Raw genomic sequence first — 26,565 nt, 5'->3', positions numbered from 1 at the left:
TAATTATAAATCTGAAATAATAAAATTTTAGTAACAAGCAAAAAAAAAATAACCTACCTTAAATTTATTATAGTCACATCTTAGTTATTTTTTGGAGACATTAACAAACTAAAAGGTCCATTAATGGGACTTCTCTGGTGGCGCAGTGGTTAAGGATCCGCCTTCCAATGCAGGGGACACGGGTTCAATCTCTGAACCAGGAAGATCCCACATGGCGTGGAGCAACTAAGCCCGTGCACCACAACTACTGAGCCTGAGCTCTAAAGCCCACGAGCCACAACTACTGAGCCCACGTGCCACAACTACTGAAGCCCACGTGCCTAGAGCCTGTGCTCCACAACAAGAGAAGTCACCACAATAAGAAGCCCGCGTGCCACAACGAAGAGTAGCCCCCGCCTGCCACAACTAGAGAAAGCCCATGCGCAGCAACAAAGACCCAACACAGCCAAAAAAAACCCCAGCAACTCCATTACCAATTACTTCACCTCCCATAAGGCTAGTTTTTCTATTGCTGAGACTACTCTATCCAACAGCACTGTTACCAGTTTGGCCATGCCGATGCTTCTGATGTTGACATGCACTGGAGCCCACCCTGAAGGAGTGTGGGCGTTTGTCATGCAGATGATATATGTCTTGTTGGAATACTCAATATCACATTTGGCTTCAGCTATGGTAACAAGAACATCCTGTATATTTTCACTGTAAAGTAAAAAAAAGAAAACAAAACATTGGTGTTTTTCTCAAATGTCTAGGTCCCATTGTCAAACCCTATTATTCATATGCATTATTGTAAAACTAATGATCTTACCTATGAGCTATCAAAGTGCAGACTGACACTTTTTTTCAGTAGCAAAACTTCAAAATATTCGTTGAGAAAAAAGTAAACAAAGCGATTAAGAGGTCAGGAAATAAAACTGTACAAACTAGCAAGTACTGCAGTGCTGGAGAAAAACTGCTTGGGTTCAAATTATTGAGAAAGTCTACATTGGTCTCCAAACAGCCACCTATGTAAGACACTTTCAGCGATTATCTTGCCTATGTGACATTTTTTGTCACATTCACAGACTTTGGAATTTAATCTCCATGTAAAAATGCAAGTCCAAGGTAGTTACAGGTACTTGAGGAATTAACATTGCCCGCTATGATTTAAATGATCTGGGGTTTTGAAGTCAAACTTAATGTACTTGAAGGATGATGATAGGGCAGTACATAAAATTTGAGCCAAAATAATGAATATGTTTATGAAGAAGGAACCTAAACAGTTACAGTGAAATGGATGAAGAAATGTTTCATTGAGCCAATGAAGCAGATGATGGTTGGAGATGAGATTCTGGGGAAAGCATTAACAGTAAGGTGACTTATACTTGTGATATTACTTACTAAGATCTGGGGAAAGTTATTTAGCCTCTCTAATTTTAGTCTTCTAGCCATAAAATGGTATTAAACAATACCTAAGAAGGTAAGGCAGGAAGTTTCTATGGGGTAGGAAGGTTCCTGACACAGAGTATGTAGTCAGTAAATGTAGTGTGGCTTTTGAGCAGGTGGGTAGACTTTACATGACTATATTCAAACACTGTCCTGGCGCACGAGAAAGCAGGCATAACGGCTGGAGCCAGAAAGATTCACCGATGTATATGCACGTGAAGACAGTACCTGAAGCCTGATCCCAGGACTGTAAGTCTGGTGCCCCCTGCTGTACTGCCTCTCCTGGGAGCTATTTCAGTGATGAGTGGAGTCATTGACATGGTGTATATAAAAGGAGCCGGGGACTGAGATGAATTCTTCCCATTGACCACACTCACTTCACAGGCTTGCTTGGGTCCCCTGCCTATGATAAGAGGAATCAAACTGAGTTCGATTCTGCCATTAGGCCCTTATTCACGTCCAAAACCCCCAAATATTTTTAATAACATCTTCCTTTTCCCAAAGTCACTTTCACAGGCTCTATGTGAAGTAATAAAGATCTCTAGCAATAGTCAAACACATCACAAAATTCACGCACATTATCAACAGGGGAAAAACCCTTAGATCCTCCCTCAGAGCCTCTTATTGTAGACAATTCTACAAACCTGCCTGTTTGGTTTTCCAGTGCTAGAGGATTCAACACTGCAAATTAGAGAGGACGGAAGGAAGAACGGCTAATAGCAAGCACGCTGACAGCTGAAAGCGAGGTAACAGACAGAAAAGCTACAAAAACTCAATACAAAAACGCTGAAAAAAGAAGCGGAGCTACTGTTAAGGTAAACAAACCTTGACAAATCTTTATAGCATTACTGCATTAAAAAAAAAATCAGAATACAAACTCTGATGTTGAAATGATAAGTAAGCCCAGTCACAAAAGTGTTACATTTTCTTCAGTATTCTTTAAGAAGTCAGAAGAAGCAAAAATGTTTAGAAAAGCTTCATCACATTTTGTTAATGTTTTAAAAAATGTTTGTCCATAAACCATATCCTTTATTCATCTATATTATTCTCTTTAGTTCTTCTTAAATTTTGTTAGATAATGAAAATCTGCTGTGTACTTAAAATACCAGATACTTAAACTTCACAGTAACCCACTGAACTAGGGTTAATATTGTCTCCATTCAATAGATGGACAAACTGAAACAGAGAGGAGTTAAGTTACTTAGCTGAGGTGACAGTTAGTGGCAAAACAAATTCAGGGGCTCCTTAGAGCCCAGGCTTTTAACCACTAAGTAAAAATAAATAAGAGTAATAATAATAGCAAATCACATATCATGTTTCAGATACCATTCTATCCACTTCACATACATTAACTTATCAAACCTCACAATAAGTAGGCTAATGTGATCATTTTCATTTTACAGAAGAGGAAACAAAGACACAGAGAGCTTGAATAACTTGCCCAAAGACACAGCTTGCGTTTGAATCTTGGCAACGAATTACCAGAGTTCACCCTCATAACCATTATGCTATCCCCCCTTTAAGGGAAAGTTAATACTCCAATAGGAACTAAAAACATGTTCTCCGTTTGGCATGCTCTTTATGTGATAAACTGAAAAACTGCAGTTTACTAAAAACAATTCAGTTTAACCCAAATGTCATGAATCTTGGAAAATATTTTAAGCCTAGAAAACAAAATTCTGAAGCAATTGCTTAAAATCAGGAAATTCATAAAGGTGATTCAATTGCCCCAAATGAACACAAAAAATTGAAAAAAGAAATTCAGACTGATCTCTATAAAATTCAACAGTTCTCAAAGACTTCCATTCTTTTTTCTGACTACTTACCATTACTAGGTGGAACTTCACATAATAATGTTGTGCGATTAGATTTCAGTCTGTCGACTGCACATTTGGAGCTACAAACTAATACAACTGAATTCTGTGGATTAAACCCAGTGCCTGTCACAGTCATGGTTTGACCACCACCGAAGCTCCCTAGTGAAGACATATAAAAGGGAAAGACAAAGTTAATGAAAAGAAAACCTCCTCTGTACATATATTTAACTTTATTTTAACACCTGAAATGGAAGCAAGTTTCATTAAATGAAAAGGTTCGCAGAACTAAAATTATTTATATATTATATTATATTATATTATATTATATTATATTATATTATATTAGTGCAACAGAATCTCTTTTGATTGTAGTTTTTTAAAACCTTCACTGAGTAAATGTAACATCTGGTCATTTATTTGAACTACTTCTAGGAACTAAAATTTTATTTAAAAGAAATGTCACAAAGAATTTGAATAGTCAAAACACAAATGTAAAGCTACCATTTTAGTTAAAAGCACATTGGTTATGCTTAAGGTTTTTAACCACTAAAATAATTTTCAAACAGAAAAAAAATACTTATTTAGATAGACATAATTACAGGCCAGTGATATCTAAACATGATTTAAAAACAATTTCCAAATAAAACCTGGATGTTTTCAATAATATTAAATTTTAAATAAATTATATAGCACAAGAGAAATATAGGCATTAAACAAATATTTTGAAATGACTGATACCCTTGCATGCTTATTAATTTGATGCATAAACAAAAATATGTTAGTGTGTTATAGGAACTACACATTTTAGCAGGGTTTGAAGAATATGTTTCTTTCTAAATAAATGCTTACTGAAACAATATAAAATATTTCTAGGTTCTGGTACATTCATGCCTACCTTGGCTTGGATGGATATTGTGAATAGTAAGTGGGTACTCAAATACGACTGTGGACACAGCAGAGCCTTTTGTCCTATGATGCATCGTAACAGGAAAAGTGCCACCAGCATGATCTCCAGCAATGCATTGCAATACAGTATCATTGACCATGGTCACATTACACTGAATGTTATTTATCATCACTGAAATTTCCAAGATATCAATACCAAAATTTGACCCATTGATCTGAATTTCAGTCCCTGGAGGACCTTAAAAACAAAAAGCAAACCATATAAATATAAATATATACCTAAATTCCAATACTTGCACATGCATTTAAAGATATACCCATGTACTTACATAAACAAAATAATATCCAGTATTTTAAAACTAATATAAATACCAACAGTACATGTCATGTCATATACATTTTGGCTATAATTTCATTGCAGTCTGTGGTATCTTGATTATAAGATATTTATCTCAATGTTCATTATTTTCTAGCACATCTGTCCATTCTACAGATGAAAGTTGTAAGTTACTAATAATTCAGGCTAATGGAAAAGAGAGAAGATCTAGAATGTCTGGAGAGTGAATGAATGCCTGAGCAGTGGGTGGTGGGTTAGAGCATATTTAGGGATGAGGTTTACTTTTTAAAACTTTTGGTACTTTCCTGATATTTGCAACTCTTCTGATGAATGGACTATTTTTCTTAATTCAAATATTTTCAATATATATGACTTGATAAACAAATTATGATATATAAATAATTAGGTGTAAGATAGTAAATACAGAAACAAGGAATTAATTTAAAGACTTAAAGATGAATGTTGATGTTAATGCCTTGAATAAATGTACATAGAATAAAGTATCTCAATCCTTCTGTTCTCTTCCTTCCTTCTTTTGACAAAAAGCATTGAGGGCATTACACACATGGAATTTTTCACAGGGCATCCAAACACAGACCTACGTACCTAAATAATAAGTGAATAGTTATTAATCAACATAACTTGTTACAAATGCAGAGTCACCACGTATTAGTTTGCTTTTAATTCAAGTAGTAACAGTGAAAATAACTAAATAATTGACCATAGTAAGTGTCACTGAAATGTAAGTTGCCATTTTAAAGACCATAGATATTGAGATCTTTCATGTTACGAATAGTTTTAAGATACAAGATTAAAAAATGTTTTCAGGTCTGAAGTTTTTAATCTTCTCTGGTATTTTCACCTTTCATATGGAAGTGTTCTAAGTGTGATGTATACCTTGCCTCTTCAGTAAATAAAATATTGGGTGGGCCAAAAGGTTTCAACGTTTTTTTCCGTAAGATGGCTCTAGTAGCACTTAGTTGTCTTTAACTTCATTTGAAACAATTTTGTTAGACTGTATGTGACAGCTGTCATATCAGCGTGCATTTTAAAAAAGACATGAAAATTGGTGAATTTTTGTGTAGCCATTTTAATATTGAAGATGGAAGAAAAAAAGCAACATTTTTGGCATATTATACTTTATTATTTCAAGAAAGGTAAAAATGCCAACTGAAACGCAAAAAAAAGATTTGTGCAGTGTATGGAGAAGGTGCTGTGACTGATCAAACATGTCAAAAGTGGTTTGCGAAGTTTCGTGTTGGAGATTTCTCTCTGGACAATGCTCCGTGGTCGGGGAGACCAGTTGAAATTGATAGCGATTCAATTGAGACATTAATTGAGAACAACATTATACCATCCAGGAGACAGCCGACATACTCAAAATATCCAAATCAAGCGCTGAAAATCATTTGCACCAGCTTGGTTATGTTCATCGCTTTGATGTTTGGGTTCCACTTAAGCGAAAAAAACCTTTTTGACCATATTTGCACATGCAGTTGTCTACTGAAACGTCACAGAAACGTTCTGTTTTTAAAACAAATTGTGATGGGCGATGAAAAGTGGATACTGTACAATAATATGAAACAGAAGAGATCGTGGGGCAAGTGAAATGAACCAATACCGACCACACCAAAGGCTGGTCTTCATCCAAAGAAGGTGATGTTGTGTATATGGTTGGAATGGAAGGGAGTCCTCTATTATGAGCTCCTTCTGGAAAACCAAACAATTAATTCCAACAAGTACTGCTCCCAATTAGCCCAAGTGAAAGCAGCACTCAATGAAAAGCGTCCAGAATTAGTCAACAGAAAACACATAATTTTCCATCAGGATAACGCAAGGCCAAATGTTTCTTTGATGACCAGGCAAAAACTGTTACAGCTTGGCTAGGAAGTTCTGATTCATCTGCTGTATTCACTAGACATTGCACCTTTGGATTTCCATTTATTTCGATCTTTACAAAATTCTCTTAATGGAAAAAATTTCAATTCCCTGGAAGACTGTAAAAGGCACCTGGACCAGTTCTTTGCTCAAAAAGACAAAACGTTTTGGGAAGATGGAATTACGAGTTGCCTGAAAAACGGCAAAAGTAGTTGGAACAAAAGGGTGAATACGTTGTTCAATAAAGTTCTCGGTGAAAATGAAAAATGTGCTTTTTATTTTTACTTAAAAACCGAAGGCACTTTTTGGCCAACCCAATAGCTCAGTTCTCACTTGTCTACAAGTCTCATCTATCTTCAGATACACTGTTTTGAAAGATACATTCAAAGAGAGATGAGACAGAAATGGTTCATGGAAATAAGGAACATATGCCAATGTTCTTCATTTGCAATGATTGCAAATATATGGGAGGAGGTATGCCATTGCTACTGTTAATATTTGCTTTTTAAAATTCTAAATGAGAAAACTTGATGTCTAAAAGAAAATTTTAATAGCAAACTTCTTGAAGGCACAGAATACATCTTACCCAAACCTGATACATTTCCTGGCACTGTAAATTAACAATTAACAAAGACTTTTTTTAAAAGGCCAACATTTAATAAGTTCTTTATTTTATTTATTTTTAAAAAAATATTTATTTATTTATTTGGTTGCGCTGGGTCTTAGTTGCAGCCGACAGGCTCCTTAGTTGCAGCTCGCTGGCTCCTTAGTTGTGGCAGGCAGCCTCCTTGGTTGTGGCATATGAACTCTTAGTTGCGGCATGCACGTGGGATTTAGTTCCCTGACCAGGGATCAAACCTGGGCCCCCCTGCATTGGAGCACGGAGTCTTATCCACTGCACTACCAGGGAAGTCCCTTAATAAGTTCTTTATTAAAGGAAACTTTTAAGTTGCATTATATGAATGAGATTTTTTAACCTTATGAGGAAGGTATGTGCATGTGTAAGGAAACTGATATTTTAAGAAACTCGTCGAAAGTTTCACCACTGGAAAGTAGAAGAACCAAGGTGTGAATCCAGGTATTAAGGCCATGTTCTCAGCCATTAGACTATAGCTGCCTCTTCAGAAATCATTACATAGATGATAAGCATTCCAATAGCTTGAAGATGATCAGAAACAGCATAACATAATGACAAAGGATCAGGAAGACATCTCAATCTATTCTTAGCTCAAAAGACCAAGTCATACTAAATAATTAAGTAAATCTTATTTTATAATATTTTTTCCACCTGAATGGGCCAATTACCCCCTTAAAAGGAATTCTGTTGCGTTAATAAGTTAATAATCAATTGTCGTTTCCTGGAAACAAGATACTCTAAAAAATTCTCAATGTTAATAAGATGAACTACTTACGAATTTTAACAGGTATTGCCTGTCATATTAACATTAATGACATAAATTAATGACCAATTTTAGTCCACAGGTATCCATCTATTTCTTCCTCATTTTGAAATTTAGGTGAAGTTAATGGGGATTTTGTTTTAAAACAGAAATGGGAATTTGGCCAAAAATTTTATCCCAAGAATGTGCAAAAAATAATCACACAATAGAGACTACACAGAACTCAAATCCCATATATTGATTAAGAGGGTTTGTCTAAAAACACATCCTAAAAATCATTTGTAAACATTATTCCAAGTCTATGCTAGTAAATATTACTGATCATAGTATATCAAGACACCAAAAAAGCAGGTATTGGCCTACCTGTACTTGGGATAACTCCTCTGAGAAGTGGAGTATCTTCCAAGGCATACGTAAATGACAGAGGTGGATAAGCGACTGCATTCACAGAGATCTTTACACTGACCCTTCCAGCTGTCCCTGCTGGGGTACGGCAGTAGACTTCACTGGAATTGACAGAAATAATTTGGCAAGGTTCATCCCCAACAGTGACTGTGGTGTTGCCTGGATAGAAGCCATTTCCAGTGATCATCAAAGTAGTGTCACCACCGATGCTTCCAGAAGTTGGTGTGACAGATGCTACTGGGGGGCTGCTGACAGTAAGGTTTCCCAGAGCTAAGCCTTTCATTCCCACCACAACACTAAGAGGATAAATTCCAGCCGGAAGAGGAGTCACAAGAACAGTGATGTTATTTTCATTAACATCGATTGCTCTAAACTGTTGGTTTCCAATGAAAACAGAAACGTCCTCCAAGATAGTGCCAAAACCTTCTCCTTCAATAAGAACTTTTACAGATCCTTTGATGGTGTTTGGGGAGATTCTTGTTACAAAAGCAGTGATGCTTTCTAAGTATGAAAAGCTGCAGTTCCCTTGACACAGGGCAGGCACTCCGTGGATCAGAAGATTTACTTTCACAAGCTGCTGCGGAGCAGGAGATGTTTCACATTCAATGGCTGTATAATTCACTGACAGAACTTCACATGGAAAATGACCCATAAGGACTTGTACACCAGCAGAAGGAACTGCAAATCCAGAGCCTTTTATGGTCACTTTTGTCATTCCTGTAGTTGACCCTGCATTTGGTAATACCACGTCGATGTTTGGCAAAAGTACAAATCGCCTATCAAATTCACTGGACAGCGTGTTGATAGCAGTGCCCAGATTGTAGACAGTTACTGTAACAATTTCCCTGAGGCCAACATCCATTGAGTTTTGAGGGTCAATATGACACACAATGGAATTATTACTACTTTCTTCTACAACACAGGGATAGCTACCAATTGTAACCTGAAAATAAAATGAACATGAAAACAAGTCAATACATTACTCTAGTGTGAACTTAAATTTTGTATTAGCAACAACTAAATTTAAAAAATTGGGGACTTCCTTGGTGGTGCAGTGGTTAAGAATCTGCCTGCCAATGGAGGGGACATGGGTTCGAGCCCTGGTCCGGGAAGACCCCACATGCCGTGGAGTAACTAAACCTGTGTACCACAACTACTGAGCCTGAGCTCTAGAGCCCTCGAGCCACAACTACTGAAGCCCGCATGCCTAGAGCCCCATGCTCCACAACAAGGGAGGCCACCGCAATGAGAAGCCTGTGCACCGCGACGAAGAGTAGCCCCCGCTCTCCACAACTAGAAAAAGCCCGTGCACAGCAACAAAGACCCAACGCAGCCAAAAAATCAATCAATCAATCAATCAATTAAAAAAAAATTGATCAAGTGCAAACTTTTTTTTTCATGAAATTAATTTGGGGGCTGATTAAGGCATATCTTGGATTAATCTTAAACTAAATTATGATCATACACAAATGTTCATAGTTACATTATTGATAATAGCCAAAAAGGTGAAAGCAACCCAAATGTCCATGAACTAATGAATGGATAAATAAAATGTATACACTATGCAGTGGAATATTATTCAGTCATAAAAAGAAATGAAGTACTGCTACATGGTACATCATGGATCAACCTTGAAAACATTATGCTTAGTGAATACAACTAGTCACAAATGACCACATATTGTATGATTCTATTTATAAGAATATTCACAATAGGCAAATCCACAGAGACAGAAAAATTAGTGGTTGATTAGGGCCAGGAAGTACGGAGGGGTTGGGGGTAATATCTAAGGACTGTGGGGTTCCTTTTTGGGGCAAAGAAAATGTTCTAAAATTGACTGTGGTGATGGATGCACAAGTCTACGAACATACCTAAAGCTTCTGAATTGTACACGTTAAATGGGCGAGTTGTATGGTGTGTGAATTATATCACAATTAAGCTGTCATAAATTAAACTACAAGGTTACGGATGAAACATCTTCCTTTTATTGTGTAGACAGAGGTAAAAAGGAGATCTTTATATTCTTACCTTATTAGCACACGTGAGATTACTGAAGCCACGTCCAGTAATTGTTATCAATTCATTTAGTGTTCCGATGGATGGACTAATGTTGCTTATAGATGGTGAAAAACAACTTGAAAGCTCAAAGAGCAATCTATCTGAATGTGCAAACCCGGTACTGTTCAGGCCACACAGGGGTTCTGTCGCCAGGCAGCCTGTCACAGAGCTTCCCAAGCGCAAATTCACGGGTCCTCCTTTAGACAAAAGAATTGCCTGTAAGTCATGGATAAAATTCTAAAACAAGAATTGTTTTCAGACTGCATTACTCTAATTTTGATGATGGTGGTTTATATTCTGGTAAGTCTTTTTTTCCCAAATAACAAGAGGAGACCCAGGCGGTTCAAAGTTAAAAGAAAGACCTGGACAAAGATGATACAGTAAAGAGTGAATAAAAAATTAATTTATTTTTCAATTTGTCTAAGGCCAGACCCTATGGGGAAAATAAAACAACATCATCTCACATTTTAATATATTTTCAGGCACTTACAGAGTATCAGAACTTTTTCACATTAACATCTCATTTGAGGCACATAAGGATTCTGGGAGACTGACAGGACAACATTAACATGATCCCCTTATTTTATAGAATAAATTCTAGCCTCAGAGCAGTCCCGACCTATTCAGGGTCATGCGGCTAGTGAGAGACAGTTAGCCCCAGTCATCTGCCTCCTACTCCAGAAAGGTTGCATATACCCTGGGTCACCGAAGTGACAGGGTTTCTACCTTTAACCTTCTTACCCTGAGCATATGTGGCTTCAGTGCCACCCACAAACAGGTGCAGGGGAATGTGCCTGGTTTCAGCTGGTAAAACGTTAATGACTCCTTGGAGAAAAATGGAGTGGGCCTCATCAACATACCCGCTGCTATAATAATGGATTCCAGGTGAAGTAAATTGGTAAGAAAATGAACCTACCATAAAATGAGATTGCACATAATAAATACAAGCAATTAATGTATCTTTGAAAAGAAATTTGAAATAATCATTCAAACACGCATGCAGGCGACAGGTTTCTTATTTTTCATGCATGTGATATTTCAACAGGAAGTAGTAAGGAAATGACTATAAAACAACTATAAAATGTCTATAAAAGAACTGTCTTGTATAATGAAATTACATTCTAGGAAGGCAAGATCCAGCATTAATTTTTCTAGAGAAACCATGTTAAATCTGGCATAATTCACAGAATCTTAAAGAAAAACTCAACATGCAATGAAAAACAGTTTGTGTTCATGAGTAAAAAGTTCAAACTGCTACATGTGTAGAACAAAACAGGCAGTCTAAAAGGCACACTGTACGCTAAGTTGTCCTAGAAGAAAGACTGATTTTAAAGCTGATTCCAATCAACAGACGTTCATACTTGCTATCAGATTGGTATGATTAAAACATGTACTTCAATTTTTGTATTTTGCTTGTTTCAGTATATTTTTCTGGTTGATTATTCCAGAATGAATAGAGATATTTCTGATATCAGAACTCATCTCTGATGTATAAAATACCTTGCTGACATTCATTTGGAATATTTTATAAATTTGTAATATTTTTACTATAGCAATAAAATGCCAGCTAAATCATTTTGTGTATTTGTATATATTATTTATGCAAAAGTATTTTAAATCTAAACAAATTTCTTTTTATTATATCTGGGAAAAAGAAGCATGATGCAAAACGCAACAAAGCGGAAACATACCTGATGCAGATTTTTCTCTTCTATTGGTAAATCCTTTGCCATCATAAATTACACTTCCAGGACTGGAGACAGAGAAAACTCTATATCCTATTCCCCTGAGATATGGATGTGCTTGCCAATGCCATGTCACTGTGTCTCCCACAGACACATTTAAGACGGACGGTGACCAGGCATAACCTAATCCGTGTACTGGGAACAAGAATTGAGTCATATTTTTAAAGAAAAAAGGAAAAGGAGTACAAATTCTTAATAATTATCTTTGAAAATATTTCCTTTTTATACAGCCACGAGTGAAAAAACTTTTTAATTAACATTGTAAAACTTTTACATGTCTACTTTAAACACATAATAAAAATAAACAGAAATAATGGAAAGTAACATAATGAGAAGCTAAGGAAAAGATAAACCACACAACTCCAAAACTGATGACCGAGAGGCAATTTGAAAAAAATCAGAGTCAATAAACAAGTTGTTCAGAAATGTCACATGGAATATTTTTAAAAGCTCTGATCAATTTTTTTTTTTTTTTTTTTTTTTTTTGTGATACGCGGGCCTCTCACTGTCGCAGCCTCTCTCGTTGTGGAGCACAGGCTCCAGACGCGCAGGCTCAGTAGTTGTGGCTCACGAGCCCAGCCGCTCCGTGGCACGTGGGATCTTCCCGGACCGGGGCACGAACCCGTGTCCCCTGCATCGGCAGGCAGACTCTCAACCACTGTGCCACCAGGGAAGCCCTCTGATCAATTCTTTAAACACAAAAATTTTCTCAGGCATTGAGGCATGCAAAAATCTATATAATTTCTATTTGAATATTTATTTAGAAACCCATAATGGAAAACAAACTATAGTAATTCAGGAGGTTCTATACCGCAGTAATACCAAGTGGCAATTCCTGAACTTGGAAATCCTAAGCCTAGCCTTCTACTGCTTGCTGATTCATTCTATATGTGGCCCCCTATGTCAAGTGGATAAATTCTAGACAAACTATCAACAACTTATACAAAGAAATAACAATAATTATTCTCTGAATACTTTGAAGTATTATAAGTAAAAATCAAATTAATTCCAAGGTAACATGTCTCCATTATTTACAGCAGATAAATGTTGTCTGATACCTGAATCTTCCCCACTGTTGGTAATCCTGAATACTTTCCCTGTTGAATGAACAATACATTTTATGACATTTTCTGATGATGCTGTCACATTGCAAGGGAAGGACCCTAGAAAGAAAAAGGATGGGGGAAAAAACATTTTCTCAAATAGTTTTTGTGAAATACAGAGAAGAAGTATAATTAGTAAATAGTCAAGCTCCCCATTACATAGTAGGATCTTTGGTACTTTTTTCTGATAGCAATCATGTTTGAGTACTGACTAGTGTTAGAACAGAGACCTCTCCTTTTTTAAAGTGTTTTATACACATTAAACATTTGGTAATTATTTATTGAAATCAAAAGCAGTTATTTAGTTTATTTTTGCCACCCAACCAAATACACTTAACCTTTTACATGCTAATAGAAAAACAAAGCTTCCATGACTGAGAGTATTTGTGTAATAACACAGCACCTACAGCACATCATTTAAGATGAGAAAAATGATAACAGCCCTCCTGTGAGGATGAAACTCTTACCCAAAAGCACAGTGTTCTCAGCTAGTATTGTGCTGAATCCCAAACCCATTATAGTGATTTCAGTTCCACCATATAAGGAGCCCTTCTGTGGAAACATGCTGGTCACTTGCAAAATATACTGTATAGAAGCATTTAATTTGTCTCTGTAAAAGAAAAATTAATAGATATTTCAATGAGCATTCCATGGGGTCATGTTGTTAAACTCTTCTTAGGACCTAATTCATTTAAGAGGAAGTACTTGAATATTTAATAAAACATTACTTTCTCAAACTAGATAATCTGATAATTATCATGACCTCAATTTGGTTGGATCATATACATATATAATAGTTGTTTCCCTAAATATGAAAATAACATTTCTGAAAATCCCATGGCAGGAGAATTTGAGATGGAAGAACTTAAAATACTATGGGAAAAATATGGTTATGAGAACTGAGGTCACGAGAAATACAGGAAATCCTTTAAAATATTTTATCTAGTTATTAGAATAAAACATAAAGGCATAAAAAACCCAAAAAAACCCCATAAAGGCAGCATTATCTATAAAAAAGAATAGCAATGAAATTCCATACATTTAATATAAGTAAAGTTTTGTGCAATTAATTTGAATTTATCATTCTATATTTGTTGAAAACCTGTCATGATCTCCTTTCCCACTATTTCAAGGAGAGGGTTTTTAATTTATTTTGCTTCGTTACAATGTATCTGCTAGGAGGACATCAAAATGTACAGTGCTTTTCTGACCCGACATATAGAGTTGACTTCCACATCCCAGCTCCCACCATAACTTAAATGAGTCTTTGTGTTAATTTTTATCTAACTTCCTCATCATAACTGAATTGGTAGTTTTTGAACCACCACCCAAGTACCCAGTTTTGTATGCTGTCAATTCTGCCCGTTATATCATCAAGCCAAAGCACAAGCCAACAGCTCTTCTAGAACCATGTGAGCTCTGCCCCGTGAATCTAAGAAGGGATGTAGTGCTGAAGTTTATGTTTACTGTTGCTCTTCTTTCTTCACCTCCCACAAGACACTTCTACAATGATCTTTCCTTCTACTCTGTCATCAGTTTTACTTGCCTTTTTTTTAATCCCTAAATTCCAGTTTTCTCTTTTTCTAAGTGCTCTAAACTTCCTTATGCCAGAACTAAAATTTTACCAGCTGACAAGCAGCTTCAGGGAAGAAAATACTAAACACCTAGTTAAAGGAAAGTTAGAGTTGGAGGAGGATTCTCTCCACCCTCTCCTTCACCTGGCAGCTCCCACCCGTTTCTTGGCTTACCTGTCACCTTTTCAGAGAACTCTTTTCAGTCCCCAGTCCCTCAGGAAAAATTAGCTCTATTATATGTTCTTGTAGCACCTGGGACCTCTTATCCATAGCCTTTTTCTCATTTATAATCCAGTTATTGATGTAATCATCTGTTTGAAATCTGCCTCCCCAACAAAATTGTGGGCACCATTAAGGTGGGGGACACATCCCTCTTATTCCCCACTATAAATCCAGCACTGAGAAAGTGCCTGTCCCCCAGTAACTTCTTGATAAGTATTTCCAGAATGAATGAAAGTCATGTGACATATACATAAACCTAGTTCTGCAGAGAAATCTTACAACCTAATCTGAATGGTATTGGTCTCAAACCTAAGCATCATACTGCATGTTATGAGAAATTTTCAGAATCTTTTGCAAAAGGAATTGTAGAAAGGTGAAGAGAGCAACTGAAATATTATAAGGTTAATGACTATTTCTCTTCCTATCTCAATATATTAGCACCATGTGTTCCACAGCTCTGTCAAAGTTTATGGTCATTGCCATACCTTGTTGACGCAAAACCCCAGTTTCTGACTTCTACACAGATATCATGTTTTCCGGGAGACAACTTGGGCAAAAGGCATCTAATATCTGTGAAGTTCCAGTGAAGGACCTGGCAGGATTTTCCTCCAACATAGACCTCCATGTTTTGTGTGAGTTCATTTCCAAAGTTATAACCCTTAATTGTTAAATTAACTTCTCCTATTATTTTAAAAGAAAAGTTTTATAAAAAGAGTCAATGTATTATCTAGCGCAAAATTTGAATATTAAGTCAACCAACTCATCTCTTATGTTTCAATGGATTTAGGAAATCCTAACACTTTCAGAGGTAAAAGAAAATCAATGAAAGAGTTGATAGCTGTCACATGGAGATAAAATTCATGTTTAATTGTTTAACAGGGAAAAATATGGCAAAGAACTTTAAAAATTAATATTTTTCTTATTATTGCACATGCTCAAAGTGATATAATAAACAGACCAATTTATGGTTAAAAAAGAAAACCTGTGACAGGTTTTGCTTTAAGAAACACAACTGCAGAGAAACTGCTTCAAAAGCTTTTTTAGAAATGGTATACACATACATATATATCAAATGACTAATCTTATTGAAGAATTTCTTACCCAGTATTGTCCGTACTTTGGGACTAAAATCAGTTATAACTGGAGTCTGTAAACAATTATAGCTATAAGCATTCTTTGCCATGGCTTGAAATCCACTGGTAATAACTGATATATCAACTGTACCCTCAATTCTCTGAAATAAGAGGAAAAAAATAAAACAATTAGAAAATATTAAATGTTGAGATACAGAAATTCAATGGCTAAAACCAAATAGAATTTTTCAAAATAAACTTCCAAAGATGTTTTTTTCTCAAAGTCATGAATCAGAGTTAACTATCAGATATTTAGAAAGTTGTGGTGTCAAATGTAGGTTGCATGTTTGAATTCTTTAGATAAAGCTATATGATATAGTGGTTTTGTGGGTATTTATGATCAATTCAAATGCATCTATAGTATTGGATTTCCCAGGGTTCTGCAATATAGTTCAGATGTTCTGGACAAGTGAGCCTCTCTCTCTTTTTTAAAAATAAATTTATTTATTTATTTATTTACTTATGGCTGCATTGGGTCTTCCTTGCTGCACGCAGGCTTTCTCTAGTTGCAGCAAGGCGGGGGGGGGCTACTCTCTGTTGTGGTGCACGGGCTTCTCATTGCGGTGGCTTCTCTTGTTGTGGAGCACGGGTTCTAGGAGCGCGGGCTTCAGTAGTTGTGGCTTGCAGGCTCTAGAGCACAGGCTCAGTAGTTGTGGCACATGGGCTTAGTTGCTTCACGGCATGTGGGATCTTCCCGGACCAGGGCTTGAACCTGTGTCCCCTGCATTAGCAGGTGGATTCCTAACCGCTGCGCCACCAGGGAAGTCCCTAGACAAGTGATTCTCTAATTGATAAAGCATACAATACTTAAAGTTTTGAGCTTTTTGCTCTTAGAATAGGCTTGAATGTAATTTTTTTCCTCTTCATGGACAAATGACATTATTATAAACTTTGCTGACATAGTTCCAGAATCCAAGACTAAAACCTAAGAAAAATATTTGGTGCTTTCACCAATATAGCACCTATACAATTCCCAATTAGGAAAAATCGTTTTCCTAGCATCTAGTACTTAGTGCACACTCAGTGTTTAATTGAACGACATAATTTAAACAAAGCTTTAATTTAGTATATCCGCCAGATTCTCATCCCCACCATTCAGTCCAACACATGCTCAAATTCACTTTTCCTACATCAACTACATAATAATTCCCACCCTTAATCTACTACGTTTTTAAATATTAGTGACTGAATTCACTCCTTTTGCACATAGTAAGTAAAACAGAGTCTTGGTTTAAATTTAAACACCATTTTAAAAAATAAAGAACAATGACTGGTCCTGAGATGTAATATTCCATGGGAAACTTTACACCGTGTGTGTTTTGCCAACAAACTGAAACGTTAACATATTTAAAATATATATTCCTTAAAAAAAACCCAAAATGTCTAGAATGGCTTCCCTGAATTTTTTAGACTATTTATTACTGCTATATTTTTTTCATCCTTGGATTTACCTTGTCAACTCCCATTCATCATCCTTCCACCTCTGATAGGACATCAACTTTTCCATGAAACTCTTCCTGACACCCTCTCCCCACTGTATTTTATCTTCATTTTGTGTCTACTTCTATCATTTCAAATGGAACACACTATTTAACATTGGTTTATATGTATGTCTTCCTTAATGATGTTAAGTGTCTAGAATGTGGAAGATAATATTTGGTATTTGGATCTCGGCAAAAAATGTTGACGAAATAATTGTTAAAGAGCATAACTGAAACTCTGCACTTGCTATAGGTAAATAAGGCATTTGTTTAACCCTTTACTGAGATGTTCCTTAATTCATACAAGTTCAGACTTAGAAGAAAAATGACTGAAATCAGATGCCTTACTTTTGGTGTTCTGCAGGTTATCTTATTCAAATTCCCTTCAATTACATTGCAGGTTTCATTTCCGACTAACACCTTTGAATTTTCATTAAAGCCAAATCCAGATAGAGTCAGAAGAGTACCACCTTCATAAGTAAAAACACAAAATCAGACAACAAAAACACATTAGATTAACTATAACAAAAAGACACTTTGGCAGTCATCTAACATCATTCAAGAATTGTCTAATCATCCAAGAGACAGGTTGGCAAATAGATCAAGGACCAGCCTCGAGATATATAGAATCATCACCACATACCCGAGTCTGAGCTCTGGAGTCTGGAGCCGTAAAGGGGTTGCACTAAGTGATTTAATGAAATAACACAGATTTGCAACTAACATTTGTTTTTGTGTCTTCATCCTAAAGAGAAATTATGCTATTTCTATTTACTCAACCAGTGGGAAATGAGAGTGAATTAAGACTCATACAAAATCCCAAATTTTAATACCTTTAAGTAAAAGAAAAACTAAGAAAAAATCCCAACAAAATAAAAATAACATAAAATATAAAAACAGGGCTTCCCTGGTGGCGCAGTGGTTGAGAGTCCGCCTGCCGATGCAGGGGACACGGGTTCGTGCCCCAGTCCTGGAAGGAAGATTCCACATGCCACGGAGCAGCTGGGCCCGTGAGCCATGGCCGCTGAGCCTGCGTGTCCGGAGCCTGTGCTCCGCAACGAGAGAGGCCACAGCAGTGAGAGGCCCATGTACCGCAAAAAACAAAACGAAACAAAACAAAAAAAACATATATATATATGTATACACACATATATATATGTATATATACACATATATATAAACAGAACACACCAAAAAGATCAAGGCCAAAGCACAAAATCCACACTTAAGCATGGTCAAACAAACAAACAAAACACAAAGGAAATGAAGCAGGATAGGAAAAATGTGTTATTTTCTTTCCATCTTCTGCGTCAGCATCCCTTTCCCTGATTTGTTTCTGGAACTTTTTCCGGGTCTAGTAGCTCCACTGAGACTGTGATTATAAATGGAGCAGCTGGTAAGCAGAATAATAACTAATAAATCTTATCTTGACATAATTAATGAGCTTGTTATAGACACATGTAATAATTGATGATATTAATTCAATAACCTAAGACGTAAGTAGAAGCAGTCACCCTGACTTGTGCTTCATAAGGAAAGAATTAGTCATCCACTGAGTCGCTGTGCCTTCTAAAAGAGGAGTCTCCTTTGTTCTATATGAGGAAGGTTTGGAGTCCTCGCCCTTCACCCTGTTCTAGAAACAGTTCAATAAATGATGGAAATGTATGCAATTTTCTTTGTTTGGAACAATTAACTATTACCCGCTAGGCTTCCAGAAGCAGGCCAGATGTGTGAGATCTGACTCTGATAAATGAAGTGTAATTCCTCCTCCTCTGTATTCTGTGCTAGTCCAACATCAGCTATGGACACAGCAACTGGGAAACGTCCAGCACTTCCATTCAGAATCTGGCAGTTGATCTCATTTTCTTGTGATAAAAGAAGAAGAAAATGGTCAAGAAATGCTTTTGTTAGATAAAATTACTGAAATTTTATATTTTCAAATATAAACAGTGGCCTTCATTTTTATACTCCAAGAAATATATCTAAGGAAGACTACTCATATATTAATGGGAGGAAAACCTTTACGAACTACCTCATGTTACGAATCAGACAGGGCTAGAAAAGAGTAAGGTAAAATAATAATGAAAGTGGAGTAAACAATTTGCTCCTGAGTACTACACTGTGGCAAAAAAGTTACTATAAGAATTTTAAATCCTAACCTATAAGATCATTTATATGAATAATTCTAAACACTTTGGTCCAATATATTGTTTATGTCCCAAACTGAGTAAAATATTAGGTTTCAACAAGAAAACTGATAAAAACTAAGTGAAAAACATTCTTCACTTCATTTAGAACAGCATATGTGCACTTATAATACAGGTGCAATACTAACTATTAGATCTCAAGAATGCATAGAAGATGTAAATTAAAAACAACTTAGGGCTTCCCTGGTGGCGCAGTGGTTGAGAGTCCGCCTGCTGATGCAGGGGACGCGGGTTCATGCCCCGGTCCGGGAAGATCCCACATGCCGCGGAGCGGCTGGGCCCGTGAGCCATGGCCGCTGAGCCTGCGCATCTGGAGCCTCTGCTCCGCAACGGGAGAGGCCACAACGGTGAGAGGCCCACGTACCGCAAACAAAACAAAACAAAACAAAAAACAACTAAAATGATATGGAAGGTGAATTTGCTTATGTAATTCCAACTTACTAAAATTAATAAAAATACCTAGGATTATGAAAGAAAATTTTTAGGGAGACAAATAATTATGGTCCTCATTTTTCCATAAATAGAAAATATGATCTTTAAATTCTACATTAATACATAGAGGACTATGAAGTTTGGACTAGAAGTCCAGGAAGATGGCTATGCCCTCTTGCTATGACTAATGAGGCATTTTCAAAGCATGGGCAGAGGGGACCATGCAATATCAGAGCTGCAGTTCATGTATTTTTGTGTACCAGAGACACACTAAAGAAGGAAAGATTTCACGTAATCACTTTATGAGGAAAAAGAACAAAAATCAACTGCTATGGGATAAAGACACTGTACCACAGTGAAAGAATTAAGTCTGTAGTCATAACCAAAGATTAAAAAGGTAAGGTATTTATCCAGAGCAGTTTGCCAATTTCATAACCCCAAAGATACTCTATAGGAAAATCAGTATTATAACACTGCTCTTTGATTCTACTTTCTCTTAGAGAAAAACAATTAGACTCAAAAATAATGATTTTAAAAGAATCTACCATTCACAGAAAGAAGAGAGCAACCTGCTGGTCCAACTGAGACCGATACAGTTGAACTAGGAGAAAATCCCGAGCCTGATACGGTTAGAATTGTGCTTTCCTCATAGGACCCTGAAAAGGATAAATTTAAATAACAATATTAAAATGACAAAACATAGAATCTGTTGTTATGAAATCAGGTATTTCTCAGAGAAAAGTGAGCCTATCTTCTAAAAGATATAAACAATATGCCTATAAGCAAGCAGGGAAAAAAGACATTTATTTAGCAATGGTACATTTTTTCCATTGAAATACTGCACAGTGCTTCGTGTTTTGAATCTGTGTGTTTATAGGGATTAGTGGAAAGAATTATCTGACTAAGTATAGAATGTTGTAAGGAAAGGAAAATCATTCTTATGACAAAGAAATTAAACAGACATTTCCATATGGTAACTTAGACTAGGACAGAACCGCCATCACAAACTCCTGAGAATAAACTGTACAATAAGTTTAGTAGACACTTTCCATTTGAAATAGGATATGATTACTTTATCTGGGATGATACCCATCCTAAAGTGCCTGGGCTATTCCAGGTTTATACTTGCTGGCCCAGCATCCCATACTGAATGTTCTCCATTCACTCTTAAAGGTATCCAGATTTGATCGATAAATGACACGGTCACCCGACTCCCATAACATCACACACAACACAGATTATAAATGGATTTAAACAGCTAAGAATGAAAAACAAAACTTCAAAATTTTAGAAGAAACATAACCGAATACCTTAATGACGTTAATGTAGAGATGGATTTCTTTAATAAGATACAAAAAGCCATGGTTATCCATAAAGGAAAAGATATATAAATTAAAATAAATCAGTGATTTAAATGTATCCATGAACAAGATACAAAAAAAAATCATAAGTGAAATACTGGGAGAATATGTGTGCAAAGGATCAGCAAACATAACATACGATATACAGTGCAAGTTGATAGAAAAATGACAATCTGATAAGTGGATAAAAGATGTTAACAAGCAATTTGCAGAAGAAGAAATAATCTAACTGTCCAAGAAACATACAAGAAGATATTCCTGTGCATTACTAATCAGGGAATAGACAACATTAAAGCAATGATGAGATACCTTCTTACACTCATCAGATTGACCAAAATTAGAAACTCATCATATGAAGTGTTGGCAAAGATGTGGGGAATATGGTGCTCTCATACCCACTGGAGGTACAGCCACTTTGGGGAGCAATTTGGTCACCTAATGAACTGAATACACATATACCCATTAATCCACATGTAGGTATAAACCCTAAAGAAGCTCTAGCATGTATTTTATAGTAGATTTGTACAAGAAAGCTCAATAGAGTCATGTGTACAAACAAAAAACTTGTAAATGATGTAAATGTCCATCAACAGAAGAACAAATAAATTGGTGTATCCATGAAGTATTTTAGTGATGAATTAGATATACATAAAACCATATAAATATTTCTCAAAATGAATGCTGAATGACAAAAGGTGCAAATGATATTTACAATGTAATGGCTCATTTGTAAACTTAAAAAACCAGCAAAATTACCATATGTGTGTTATACACAAAAGGTATTTAAAATGGCACGGGACTTCCCTGGTGGGGCAGTGGTTGAGAGTCCGCCTGCCGATGCAGGGGACATGGGTTCGTGCCCCGGTCTGGGAAGATCCCACATGCCATGGAGCGGCTGGGCCTGTGAGCCATGGCTGCTGAGTCTGCGCATCCGGAGCCTGTGCTCCGCAATGGGAGAGGCCACAACAGTGAGAGGCCCGCGTACCACAAAAAAAAAAAAAAAAAAAATCAAACAAATAAAATGGCATGGAAGAATACACACAGAATTAATTATTGTGATTGCCTCTGGGGAAGTTCGTAGGGGACTAACACTGAGCATGGTGCTTAGAGAGAACTAGAATTATAAAAAAGTCTGAAGAATATATTCTTTCAACACTAAGTTGTGCTATTTTAAAGATTTCAATGGGTTTTTTCTTTTCGTTTGATTTATAATTAGCAGGTGAATTTTCATACTAGTCAACAAGACTAAATATATGATTATAGTATCTGAGCTTACCTTTCTGACTGAAAAAAATCCACCCCTTACAATCCTTGGTCATGCTGTTTATTTCAATCCTTGGGAGTTCAGACATAATATAATCTGTTTTTTTTAAAGCAATCACATACTATGAGGGTATTTTAAAATGTGTCCCCCGAGACTGAGTTCTTGTCAATAATTTTTCTATCTCTTATTCTCAAATCTAGGACCTAATTATTTTCTTTTACTAAACAGCAGCTCTCTTTTACTGGCATTTTAGTACTATATCTCCTAGAAGTTGGTGAAACTGGAGAAGCAGAATACTAGTGAGTCCAACTTCAACAGTGATATTTTTTGCAAAGATAATTAATGATCTTTCCATAGCTTTCTGATCTGATAGATTTTTTTCACTATGTAGAACTGTCTGCTTGCCTTAGTTAGAATATAAAAAAATCATTATCAGAGTTTACATTTTGGCTAATTGTCTTCCACCCCATGCTCTAAGTTTGAAAGCAAGAGATTACCTTGGGAAGGGCTTATGGCCCAGACTTGAGGAGTAGTTGTGGGATCCCACGTAAACCCACAGTCACCTGAACATTTAGCGGGGATTTCATTAACATAGACTTCAACCTTCAAATAAAGAAACACAGAGGTAACAAGGGTTGCATGCTTAAATAGACTATGCATAGGATTTAGAAAAAGTAATGGAAATTTGCTTGTTTGCTGGTTTGTTGGTTTCCAAAAATTAGTCTATTCTATTTATACTTTTCCTGTTTTGACACTTCATTGATTCATTCAGCGAATGTGTCCATTATACGTCAGGCACAGTTGTAAACGTATCAAGCACATTTAACAAAACAGATGACATCCCTGCTGTTACTGAACTTATATTCTAGTGGAGGTAGGACAGAGAGCCTTGCATAAGGCTATAAACTTACAAAAAAAAGAAAATGTACATTATGCCCTGGGGGTGATAAGTGCTATGAAGAAAAATAAAGGTTGCTCTTGGGAAAGTCACCTAAACTCCATACAATTTAATTTCCTCATCAGTAAGTGGTAACATTAATAATTACTTTACAGAGTTACTATAAAGATTAAATGAAAGAATATATTTTCAAATACTAACAGTAGAGCTTAAAATCTTTTATCATAAGGAAGATAATTTTCCCAAAAGTCACAAAATAATATCATTGAGTTGATCATCTGTTAACAAATAGTCACATGAAAAATAAAGATGTCATCTCTTCCTTTTACCAGGTCTTTAATGTATTACAAAATAGTTATACATTTAAAATTACATCAAGAGGAAACTTTCAAAAATACCTGTGGCTGTTTGCTGGGTGTACGAAGTAGGTCTCCCAGTATGCGCTGTCTGAATAAGCCACCTTCCTTTATCCTTGTAACCATCACGTTAGCCTTTTCTCCAAAAATGTTGGAATCATTGATCTATTTTTAGACGAGATTATTTTACTAGAAAGGTTATAATAAATATGATCACAGTAGTTTTTCTTTTTAAGTTTAAGCATGGTTAAAAGTGAAAAGCCAAAGGACGAAAAAAATTCAAAGCCATTTAATCACATTTTTTAAAAAGAAGCCTATTCAAAAATGATCATAATCTACCCAAGAAAAAAACTGATAACATCATTGCAGTATCATATATTGCATCAATTACAACTTGAATTAAATGACTAAAATTAACTTGGATATTTAGGATAAAATACGTCTAAGGAACATGAATTTACTTAATTTGATTTTTTCAAAATATTCTATGCTCTTTCTGAATACGACCATTTTGATAAATGATTCTTAAATAATTGAAAAATGTAGTCCTCTTTCCACCCGAGAGTCAACTTTTCCCCTTTAGCATTTTTGGCCTCTACCAAAACTACTCTTGGTTTTTCATCCACCCATGGAGTTATATTTTCTGTCATTGGTAAAAATGAAACCAAATCAGATCAATATGTATAATTTGGTCATTCCAAAATCGTGCTGCCAATATGGTAGCCTTCAGATGCATACAGGGTCTAGCAAAGAGACAGGAGTCTCCATGCTGGGCCCGTGGGAGCCAAAGTGACCAGGAGCAGAAATGATGAATAAAGCAGAGGAGACTGGTCAGGAAAGAGTGAAGGGAGTAGGTGTGCAGGCACCAGCAGAGGACCAAGAGGAGATCAGTCACTAGAGCTGTCTCAGTTGCAGAATTTTCTTATTCTAGTTTCTGGCAATATGTTTCCTTAAAATAACCCCCATATCTTTATGACATCCATACAATCTATGTATGGTACATTATATTCTATGTTTATTGTTTATATACCTTTTTTTGAATCTCCTGTCCCCCAGCACCTCTGTTTTACCCAAATTGGTTTTATAAGTAGAGTTCTGTATTTATTTCCACCGTTTGTATCATTTTAACAACCATTTTTCTATTGATGGGAATTTCGGTTTCTAGGTTTTTTTACTATTACAAATAATGCTGCAGTGACTAACTTTGTGCCTATTTCATTTCATATTTGTATTATTATTTCAGTCGAAGAGAGTAACACAGCTGAGACTGCTGAATCATAAGGTATCTATATTCAGATACAATTAAATTATCCTTCCAAAAGCTCGTACTAATTTACTGTCTCACCAAGAGTGCATGAGGATGAGAGTGCATCTCACACTCTCATCATCACTACAAAGAATCGTATTTTTGATGTTTGATATCTGAGCCCCCAGTCTCTTCTAGACCCTTCTCTGTCACATATTCTGAGCCTGACTTCCCTCCCTGCCCCCAACCACACTCTAAGCAAAAGTAATTAGATGAGCTCTTAAGGTGTGGCTCTGTTATGAACTTGAAAAGGTCATCTTTGAAACCAGAAAAGTATCCAAGGTCCTAGAACACAGCTCTAGTGCACAGTGGTAGAATTAAATGACAGCGACGCTGGTTATGCTTGGCCCCTCTTACATATACCCAGATTTAGTTCTGAGACTGCCCCTGCCTGTGCCCCTCCTGCCCCTGTCAAAGGTCTTCTAACCGGCATATTCTCCCATAAGGGATCAGGAATAAAGCACCAACAGCTACTCTCCACGAAAGAGAATGCCTGGTCAACTTCATTTACAACAATCTTCTTCTGTTTCCTTTTATTACTGTTTAGGCTATAGCTTGCAGTTTTAAAATACACACAGTCTCCATTTCTTTTTGGAATGAGGCAGGGTGCAAATAAGCAACGAACACATAGAAGAAAACAGAAACCAGGCAAAGTAAGGGAACCTGCAGCAGATTCTGCTTTCCACATGTGCTCCTCCACTTGATGTGCCATGAGTATCCAGCACAGCTTCCCTCTCGTGTAACTGAGACTTGTCCCACTTCTTCTAGACTCTGGAGAGCAAACTGCAAATCTGCAGCTGATGCAGCAGCGGGAATACCTGCACTCGCAGAAGGATGGCAAACAGCGGGAGTCAAAAATTCACAAACCTATGGCCACCCTTAACATACATGAAATGTGTTTTATCACTTGTAAACCAACTGTCCTCCTCCAAATACAGAAAAAATGAAATCTGCATATTACTTAGGCAACACATTTATATATTTCTGAGAAACAAAAATTACATGAGTAACGTACCTCAGACATTGAGCCTTGGCTCAAATACTTAAAAAAAAAAAATCAGTTAACTTTATAGATAACCAGTAAGCTATGGATGTAAAAGAGAAACAAACTTTTGGGAATTTAACCTGGTATATCTGGTGAGGTGATGAAGAAAATGTGAAAATGTCATTTTTCTGAACAATTTAGTTTTACATTACTGACATAATCTCAGCTCTATAAATTACATAGAGAAATAATATTAAAAAGAAATACACCAA

The 26,565-nt window shown here is 36.3% G+C and overlaps 1 protein-coding gene across 1 annotated transcript in view; it reads right to left on the bottom strand.

The window, feature by feature from the left end:
• PKHD1L1 (PKHD1 like 1) overlaps positions 1 to 26,565 on the bottom strand; it is a 153,499-nt gene that overhangs the window by 73,391 nt on the left and 53,543 nt on the right. The window contains exons 25-42 of the mRNA XM_027131617.1: positions 25,972 to 26,126; positions 24,045 to 24,167; positions 23,246 to 23,351; positions 20,669 to 20,779; positions 19,185 to 19,349; positions 17,833 to 17,954; positions 15,972 to 16,104; positions 15,356 to 15,551; positions 13,542 to 13,684; positions 13,030 to 13,134; positions 11,918 to 12,106; positions 10,968 to 11,138; positions 10,197 to 10,423; positions 8,127 to 9,111; positions 4,138 to 4,386; positions 3,252 to 3,401; positions 1,654 to 1,828; positions 543 to 699 (exon numbers count right to left, since the gene is read on the bottom strand). Coding sequence (XP_026987418.1) covers positions 543 to 699; positions 1,654 to 1,828; positions 3,252 to 3,401; positions 4,138 to 4,386; positions 8,127 to 9,111; positions 10,197 to 10,423; positions 10,968 to 11,138; positions 11,918 to 12,106; positions 13,030 to 13,134; positions 13,542 to 13,684; positions 15,356 to 15,551; positions 15,972 to 16,104; positions 17,833 to 17,954; positions 19,185 to 19,349; positions 20,669 to 20,779; positions 23,246 to 23,351; positions 24,045 to 24,167; positions 25,972 to 26,126 — 3,662 coding nt within the window. The remainder of the gene's footprint in view (positions 1 to 542; positions 700 to 1,653; positions 1,829 to 3,251; positions 3,402 to 4,137; positions 4,387 to 8,126; positions 9,112 to 10,196; positions 10,424 to 10,967; positions 11,139 to 11,917; positions 12,107 to 13,029; positions 13,135 to 13,541; positions 13,685 to 15,355; positions 15,552 to 15,971; positions 16,105 to 17,832; positions 17,955 to 19,184; positions 19,350 to 20,668; positions 20,780 to 23,245; positions 23,352 to 24,044; positions 24,168 to 25,971; positions 26,127 to 26,565) is intronic.

Source organism: Aethalodelphis obliquidens, unplaced genomic scaffold, assembly GCF_003676395.1.
Source record: "Aethalodelphis obliquidens isolate GAN/ISIS:26980383/991018 unplaced genomic scaffold, ASM367639v1 scaffold39, whole genome shotgun sequence".
Lineage (NCBI taxonomy): Eukaryota > Metazoa > Chordata > Mammalia > Artiodactyla > Delphinidae > Aethalodelphis > Aethalodelphis obliquidens.
The sequence above is the reverse complement of the archived record's forward strand: the minus strand, read 5'-3'. Positions and strand labels throughout refer to the sequence as shown.